The sequence below is a fragment of the Octopus bimaculoides genome, chromosome 7 (genome assembly GCF_046866305.1).
Source record: "Octopus bimaculoides isolate indiv1 chromosome 7, ASM4686630v1, whole genome shotgun sequence".
NCBI lineage: Eukaryota > Metazoa > Mollusca > Cephalopoda > Octopoda > Octopodidae > Octopus > Octopus bimaculoides.
The window spans coordinates 73,766,334-73,776,490 of NC_142934.1; the positions used below are offsets into that span (position 1 = coordinate 73,766,334).

At 34.0% G+C, this 10,157-nt stretch overlaps 1 protein-coding gene across 2 annotated transcripts in view; it reads right to left on the reverse strand.

Annotated features, from left to right (window-relative positions):
* LOC106880706 (uncharacterized) overlaps nucleotides 1-10,157 on the reverse strand; it is a 151,153-nt gene that overhangs the window by 23,659 nt on the left and 117,337 nt on the right. Inside the window, exon 1 of one of the 2 annotated variants that reach the window (XM_014930781.3) lies at nucleotides 824-1,071. The exons of the other annotated variant lie outside the window; for it this stretch is intronic. Within the exon in view, the coding sequence (XP_014786267.2) occupies nucleotides 824-950 (127 nt within the window). The 5' untranslated portion in view covers nucleotides 951-1,071. Of the gene's footprint in view, nucleotides 1-823; nucleotides 1,072-10,157 lie in introns of those variants that run through there. 2 annotated transcript variants of the gene reach the window in all.

Below are 10,157 nucleotides of genomic sequence, written 5' to 3' on the forward strand. Positions count from 1 at the left end.
ACAGGTTTGTTATCAGTGAGCCTAAAAAAATATGACATACACCCCACCCACATATATATACTCACTCACACACACACATACATATACATACACATACACACACACACACACATAGCATGTGTATCTTGTTTTTTTAAATAGATATACTGTAACCCTTTAGGTCATAAGGAGCAACTAGAAGAATTGACATCAAGAAGGGAATCCAGCCATGAAGCTCTGTCAAAAATAGCCAGTATAACTGAAGGTAGCTTAAAAAAGGTAGCTGTAAAAATGACATTAATAATAATGACATGTGTATCTGCATACATGCACTCACACAAATATATACACATATATGCACATACATATATACACATACATTTACATTTCTTACATGCATGTATACATATGTACACACACCCATATATATTTCATGTGTGTATATGTGTGCATGTGGATATGTATGTAAACACATAAACACACACACAGTCAAATATGCACTCACACATATATACAAATGCACACACTTTTTATATAAATGAGTGGCTGTCAACCATTTTTTACCTATAGACTCCTTTGATTCCTATTTTATTCAGATGAACCCCCCCCCCCATAGCCATTTGATAAAAAAGATCTTATTATATTTTTATAATTAAATATTATTTGGAATTGTATAAAAAATGTTAAAATATTTTGTGTATTGTGGAAGTACGACCAATTCATTCCACATAAATTTTAGTGGCAAAATCTTTTCTGGGACCCCAAGGATCATATGGACCCCAGTTGAGAACCATTGATATAAAGAATACTAAATAACGAAGGCAATAAAATACATAAAATTTACCTCTCATTAATAGAAGATCAATCGTATATGGCTTGTAGAAGCCAATCTTAGATGTTATCCATGAATATTCGGTAAAAGCATCAGTACTGCTGTTAAGTACTAACTGTGATTGAGAACGGTTCCTCATTGCTGCTCAGTAAATGAGCGACTTCACGTAGAAATGGATCATAAAGTGAAATACAAACTAGATTATGACGAACATTACTAAAACCACTACTACTATTACTACTGCTACTACTGCTACTACTACTACTACTACTACTACTACTACTACTACTACAATACAGGAACAAATGTATGAGGAAACCACTTTAAATGTTGAAGTTTGACCAAAAATTTTAACGTAAGAATGACTGTTTAGGCAAAACTAGGTGTGTATATGTATTGTATTGAATATGTATATATATGAATGTAAGTAGGTAGGTGTATAAATCTGTCACATAATGCTTGGGTAGTTCAATCATAGATGTTATTTACAATGTGTATAGAACATACCATATTTTTTTTTCTTTTTCCTCCCCCAGGTCACATGGTTATCAACATGATTTTATTGAGTTAGATTAACAACAGTAGTGGTGGTGGTAGTAGTTGATGGTGTTAACATGGGGTGAAACTAAAATTCACCTACACACCTTTTGAAATAGAGAGAAATGTTAGTGTGTGTGTGTGTGTGTGTGTATATACTTTCCATAGGCCTACATCTAGAGCAATTGCACTTACATACATAAGGTTTTATAATGAATTCTTTGGTATAAATATATGTATAGCTTGATTTTCATTAGGTATACACCCACATATGTGCACTCATCACACATACATACATATATAAGCATACATATACACACAAACTGTATATGTGTGTGTGTGTATGTGTGTGTGTTTATATATATATATATATATAGAAAGAGGGAAAGAGAGAGAGAGAATGGGTGGGGATGGGTACACATTTTAAAAATGAAATCAAGTTCTCTTTAATTGTCTGTAGTCAGAAAAAAGTTTCTAAACAGACAAAACATCAAGGTCTTTTGTGATTTAAAATAAAACAAGTGACGACAACAAGAACAACATCAACAAAACGAAGGAAACAGGTTTAGTTAGTTAAAGAGTGGAGAAAATTAAAGTTGTATAAAAGTCTGATACACAAAAGGGATATTTAGATATATTCTGTGTGTAAGACCGCCACAAGTCCATCTGTGTGTAATTTGGTACAATATAAACTAATAAACCTGAATGACAACATAGACAGCTGAATATGTATGTATGTGTGTGTGTGTGTGTGTGTGTGTGTGTGTGTGTGTGTGTATACAAATGTGTACAAATATACATACGTATATACACATACATACATGGTATATATGTGTATAGAATATACGTGTTTGAGAAAGTGTATGTGTGTGTAATTGTAACATTATATATATATATATATATATATATATATATATATATATGTATATATGTGTTTGTATATATATGTATATATATAAGTATATATGTTTGTATATATATATATATATATATATATATAAGTATATGTGTTTGTGTATATATATATATATATATATATATATATATATATACACACACACACAAACACATATACTTATTTATATATATATATATATATATATATATATACAAACATATATCATCATCATCATTATCATCGTTTAACGTCCGCTTTCCATGCTAGCATGGGTTGGACGATTTGACTGAGGACTGGTGCAACCGGATGGCTACACCAGGCTCCAATCTAATTTGGCAGAGTTTCTACAGCTGGATGCCTTTCCTAACGCCAACCACTCAGAGAGTGTAGTGGGTGCTTTTACGTGTCACCCGCACGAAAACGGCCACGCTCGAAATGGTGTCTTTTATGTGCCACCCGCACAAGAGCCAGTCCAGGGGCACTGGCAATGATCTCGCTCGAAAACCCTACAAGGCCAGTCAGGCGGTACTGGCAACGGTCATGCTATATATATACAAACACATATATACATATATATATATATATATATATATATATATATATATGTATATATGTGTTTGTATATATATGTATATATATATATAAGTATATACGTTTGTATATATATATATATATATATAAATAAGTATATGTGTTTGTGTATATATATATATATATATAGTTTAAAATGAGTGCCTTTTGTATGCATAAAAACAGTAGACGTTAACTGAGAACACAGTAGAAGTCATCATCATCATCATCACCATCATCATTTAACATCCATTTTCCATACTGGTAAGAGTTAGAAGGTTTGACTGGAGATGGTAAGATGGAGAGCTAAACTAGCGCCAATCTGTTTTCGCTTGGTTTCTATGGCTGGATGTCCTTCCTAATGCCAATCATTGCCCAGAGTGCATTGGAAACTTTTTATGTGTCACTGGCACAGGTGCCTTTTACTTGTCACCTGCATGAGTGCCTCTTACATGTCACCAGCACATGTTACCAGTACTAGGCCACGACCATGATTTTACATAGCTTGACGTGTGTTCTCAAGCACAGTAATTTGACAGAAGTCGCGATCACTTGGTCATTGCTTCTGTGAGACTCAACATCCAAAGATCATATTTCACAACCTCATCCCATGTCTTCCCGGGTCTACCGTTCCACATGTTCCTTCCAGAATTAGAGGTGAGCACCTCAGTATGCAACAATCCTCAGAGTTAAATAATTATAATAAAGTTTCTATTGACACTTATTTCAAAACTTTTCTGAGTGAATGGCTGATCTCTCTTACTTTATATATGTATAAATCCAAACTGAGGGAGTGGAATGGATGAAATCCAGACTACATATGCTTTTTTTAGCTAGCTGCTTCTCTAATGAATGTAATAATTACTCAATGAGGGGTACTCAACTTAGTTAATCATCAGGCCAAGAATACCTTAATTACATGAAGCTAATATTGTCGCTTGGAATTTCCAGGTTAACTCACTGTAGATGTAAGTTAAAATGAATAGTGAAGCCATAAGAACAGAATAAAAAGACAAATGTTTGAAGAAATAAAACGGTCAAGAAATAAGAAGGGGAAGGATGAAGCCAAATATGTGGGAGTTGTCTAAGGTTGACAAGAATGAAGAAAAGGAGAGGGGGAAGAAAGAGAGAGGAGGTGCAAGCAAATAGCTACTGTTGTTAAAGGGAAAGAATGGTTGCCATAAATATTTAACTGGGATAGCAAAGAAACATGTGTAGCCTGGATTTTATACATTCCACTCAATCAATTTTGATTTTTATTCATAGCAATTCTAGTTGCTAACCATGAGCTGTGCAGAAATTTACAACTTATCGAATTTCCTTGTAACTTTAATATGGGAAAAAGTGTGCAACCATCGACACCAATAAATTGTTATTGTTTCTGATTGTACACTGTCTGTTTTATTTTCTATACCTGCCATGGACTGCTTGAAGCTTTTACAAACTTTCTAAATTTGGATCCCTGGATCTTACCTTATATATCAATATATATATATATATATATAATATTGATATATATATATATATATATATATATATATATATATATATAATATTGATATATATATATATATATATAATATTGATATATATATATATATATATATATATATATATATGTATATATATATTACACATATATATATAACATAACAGATGTATGTATATAAGTATACACACCTATCAGTTGTTACTAAATTGTCTCCAATGTGTGTTTGTGTATGAGTATAAAACAGCTGCATCAATATATATATGTAGACACCTATTTGTTGGTTATTGATTCCCCAATCAGCTTTTCAGCTCATCTCAATTTCACCCAAAAGACAATAATCAATCAATCAATCAACTAGCACCAAATCCCAAATGCTTACTATAGGCAGAAGGCCTGAAATTTGGGGAAGGGAGATAATCGACTACATCACCCCCAGTGTGTAACTGGTACTTAATTTATTGATTCCAAAAGCATGTAAGGCAAAGTCGATCTCGGCGGAATTTGAACTCAGAACATAAAGATGGATGAAATGCAGCTAAGCATCTTACCCGGCGTGCTAATGATTCTACCAGCTCACCACCTTAAGATAATAATAATAACAAAAATAATAATAATAATAATGGTTTCAAATTTTGGTACAGGGCCAGCAATTTTTTAGGGGAAGGTGTGAGTCAATTACATCAACTCCAAGGATGATTACATCAACCCCAAGGTAAAGTCAACATCAGCAGTATTTGAACTCTTTACATAAAGTCAGTAGAGATGCTATTAAGCATTTCACCTGGTATGGTCACAATTCTGACCCTTGTTGCCTTAACAACAACAATCACCACAAAGGATGAGGCTACATTATGAATAGGTAAAACTGAGAATATTGCTGGGTGATGTGAAGAGGAAGGGGTATGAATGATGAAAGAAGTTAAATAGGAAGGTGAAACTAGATAAAAATAATCTAATCTAGCTTTCTAACCATTGGGTTAGCACCACTGCCCCAATTATTCTAATAAGATAAATCAATATATATGAAAATAAAAAAATCTATTGATCTCTTGAAGACCACCAGCTGAGCTAGCACCCCCTCCCTTTTCTCTTTGTGACTCAATAAAGCTAGTCAAGTCTTTAATGTGTCAGCCTACTGGCTGAATTGTTGACAATTCAAATTCTTATGCTGCTACTGTAGTTTAGCCTCTAGTTAGTCCTGACCAAGTAAATTTACGGCCATTGACAACTTCAGACATGACAATTACATCTTTTATCCCAGACATTGTGTAACTAGGACTATATTATCTAATGTGTCCTCCTATCTGAAGACAGCAGAGTATGATTGGTGAGGAATTTGGCTGCTATTTCTAGCATGTTGATTTACTACATCCTTCAGTGGTTCAATTCCGTTCTTGTTACCTATGCTATATTGTGTGTATGACAGAAACACTAAACACTCAAATTGCCCAGTTCACATAGTTGTAAAGTGGTACCACACACAGGAGAGAGACAGTTGGCTATTACATGAGCATAGTGTAACACATGAATGTTTTATCTTGCAGTGTTGGCAGAAGATTTAATAAAAGACAGCAAATAGAACACTGCTTCCATTAATAAGGCTAGCAGAAAGACCACCCTCCAGGCGGTTGTCTGCTAGCCACTTGATAATATTTTCATCTTTGTATGAAAAAAAGTTTTGAAAACTCTTCTTTTTTTTTTACACCCCATCTCCCTCATCATCCCACTCTGGACCTATTTTGGCTCATTTTTTTGGCACTTCAAAACCTTGGGAAGAACATTTTCGTTAAAAAAAAAAAAAATTAATATTTTCAGAGGGAAAAGTGATTTAAGGGAGATTTGGCTGTTATTTCTAGCACATCCAAAGATAACCCTCCTCATTTCTTTATCACTCCCACATATATTGATGTTTTTCAATATTTTTTCCCCATAAATACATTTATATGCTATAAAAAAAGAAAATTTAAGAAATTATGAATTTTTGCAACCCCACTCCCTGTACCCGATTGTTTCTGTTTAGAAATTAAAATATTGGAGAGCCTTAGAAGGTCATTGCTGGCATTTATCCACAGTGGTTTTAAAAAAAGTTACCTAGGCACGGGAGTGGCTGTGTGGTAAGTAGCTTCCTTACCAACCACATGATTCTGGGTTCAGTCCCACTGCGTGGCACCTTGGGCAAGTGTCTTCTACTATAGCCTCGGGCCGACCAAAGCCTTGTGAGTGGATTTGGTAGACGGAAACTGAAAGAAGCCCGTCGTGTATATATATATATATATATATATATATATATATATATATATGTATATATATATATATGTTTGTGTGTCTGTGTTTGTCCCCCAACACTGCTTGACAACGGATGTTGGTGTGTTTACGTCCCCATAACTTAGCGGTTCGGCAAAAGAGTGATAGAATAAGTACTGGGCTTCCAAAGAATAAGTCCTGGGGTCGATTTGCTCGACTAAAGGTGGTGCTCCAGCATGGCCACAGTCAAATGACTGAAACAAGTAAAAGAGTAAAAAAAGAGTAAACAATAATTTTTGTAGAAGAAAACTGAAAGAAGCTCATATATATATGCATGTACGCATTGCATGCATTTTTGTTTTTCTGATCACTCGACAAGCAGAGCTGGTTTGTTTACACCCTTGTAACTTAGCACTTCACAAAAAAAAAAAAAAAGAGAGACTGATAGATTAAGTACCAAATGAAAAATAAATATCAAGTCAATTTTATCAACTGAACCATTCAAAACAGTGTCCCAGCATGGATGCAGTTCAATAGCTAAAATAAGTACGTTATTCCAGGCAAGAAAAAGATGATATGGTCTTAGCAAGAATGGCCTTCATTCATAGGTCTGTCTGCTCTATCAGATGACCTAACATAAGGTTAAGCAACAATGGACAACTAGACAACTAAAGTTGACTTTCTGAACCATTTTGAATACTCAGAATTGTCATAACATGGAAAATACTACCCGTGTTGGTTCTTGGCTGTTAGGACTTTGCATCCTTCAAAAATTCAATGCTTCCCAAAATTTACCAAGCAGTTGTCATGATTATATATTTATTTATTCATTTCCAAATGATAATGAAAATGAATTTTTCTGAAAGTGTTTTTAAAACATCACCAATTCTATTAGCAGGAGAAATTGAAATAGTCTTCACTGTCTATTTAGGTAGACAAAACATACAGAAGTGAATGGGAAAATAACATATATACAAATGAAAGAATTTTAGTCAAAAACAGTAAATGAAATATTTGACACATTCTAATATAATTTGGTTCATTGTTAAAAGAGTTAAATAGTTCTTAGAATTCAATACAAGAGGTCATTTGCATCAGTTTTACATAACTTTAATGAAGAAGCTAATGATCTAGCCTAAGAGTAGAGAACCAACAGCTGCAAGGCCTTATGCAACACTGAAAGCCCATAAGTCCAACTTTTTTTTTCATAAGATATACATTTTTTTGTTGGTTACAGACTATTATAATTATTCTAATGTTCTATGCTTAAAGAAAAAAAAAGTTAATTAAAATGTCAGTTTACATTTTTTATTTTTTTCCTCTGGTATCTATAATTATATTTTATAAATGGAATGAATGCCCCATTTAGGACAGTAATTCCCAATAAGGACTGATAGGGATTGTGATGTTCCTTTCAAGCCATGTCAGCATATAAAGCAGACATAGAATGATTATCATAATGATTTTCACAATAAGTATAAATACATTTTCCCATAAAATAATCGGCGTAGTTCGTTTCCCAATCATGTAGCTTTGAATTCAGTCATGTTGGGTGGTGCCTTGAGCAAGTTTCTTTTGTTGTAGGTCTAGACTGACCAACGCCTTGAGAACAATTTTTGTAGAAGAAAACTGAAAGAAGCTCATTATATATATGTATGTGTGCATTGCATGCATTTTTGTTTTTCTGATCACTTGACAAGCAGAGCTGGTTTGTTTACACCCTTGTAACTTAGCACTTCAACAAAAAAAAAACAAAAAAAAAGAGAGAGACTGATAGATTAAGTACCAAATGAAAAATAAATATCAAGTCAATTTTATCAACTGAACCATTCAAAACAGTGTCCCAGTATGGATGCAGTTCAATAACTAAAATAAATAAGATAGATATTTGTATATTTTACAACATCGTATCATTATTTAATCTATTGTTATTACTTCTGCCTTAGCAAAGGTGAGGGTGTTGTTTTCGGTCGTGTTTGTTTGTTTGTTTGTCCGTGGACAAGATATCTCAAGAACCACTGGATGGATTTGGATGAAACTTTCAAGGATGTTTGACCTCATGACTGGCACGAACTGATTAGATTTTGGGGTCAATCTGGTACAGGACAAGGATTCTGGTTTATTTTCCATTTTTTACTTAATTTTTGAGAGTGGTCGGGTTCATTTTTAGTATCCTTGTTTGTGAGAGCAGTTGAGTTTATTTCAGATATTCTCATTTTAAAAATCAATTCTGGCTAATCCTTTAGAGGACACTGGTGTTGCCTTGGCAGAGGTTTGCACTCTCTGAGTGCTCTTGTTTATATTGTTACTGATATAAGGGCGCCTTTAGTGGAGTCTACTCTGTTAAAAGCATCTGGGTTAGGTCTTCAGTCTAAGGATAACTGTTTCCTTATCACCCACCTTGATCTTGGAGACCCCGAAGAAAGGGTAAAGGGTAGTGCCCTTTCTGCTTTAACTAAGCCATTATTAAAAGAAAAATAACAACATAGACACAGCATGATAGTGTGGTAAGAAACTTGCTTCCCAACCACATGGTTCCGGGTTCAGTATCATTGCGTGGCACTTTGGATTAGTGTCTTCTTCTAAAGCCATAAGCTGACCAAAGCCATGTGAGTGGATGTGGTGCACAGAAAATGAAAAAAAGCTCTTTGTATATTTGTGTATACTCCAGTACTGTTTGACAATCAGTGTTGGTGTGTTTATGTCCCCATAACTTAGCAGTTCGACAAAAGAGACTGATAGAATAAGTACGAGGCTTAACAAAAAGTAAGTACAGATGTTGATTCGTTTGACTAAAATTTTTTCAAGGTGGAGCCCCAACATGGCCACAGTCTAATGATTGAAACAGATAAAAGATAAGCAATAATCATAAAATATTGATCTTTTACATTATAAGTATCGATTTCTCATGTTATTGTTTTATTAATAATTATATTTCATACACAATAAATAAATGTTGGCTTTTACAGATATAGCCTATGGATAGACACATTTAATATATTCTATTGTATTCCAAAGTTGAAGGACCTTTTATCATAAGAAACATACATATACTTTTGTTATTTTAACGAAAGCCTTTTCACAGGGTAGGATATAAAACTGAGAATATATTCGAAATAAATCCTTTTGTCTGAGAAAAACACATACAAAAAAAAAGGGAACAAAACAAAACACTAATGCATTACACTTAATGACAATATATATTCCCACTTAAATGTGGATGTTCTGTAAAAACAAACTTTACTGAGGTAGATATCATGAGAGAAACTCTCATACAGGCTTTTGGTGCAAAATGTATGCTTGTTTATATTGCTAGTGGGGAGATAACTCCCCACCAACTCCAGTGCCGAGACCACCAGATCATGTGATTTCAACCTTCCTTGATCTCATCGGTGATGGACACTTGACCACTAGAGGTAGCAGTGACTCATTTCCCCACTAGTAATATATAGAAAACCAGTGTCCGAACAGACACAGATGTTGCAATTAGAACGTCCACATTTAAGTGAGAATAAATATTGTTTGTGTGTCTTGGTGAAACCAGATGGCAACACCAGGCCAAATTTAGATTGGAGCCTGGTGTTGCCATCCGGTTTCACCAGTCC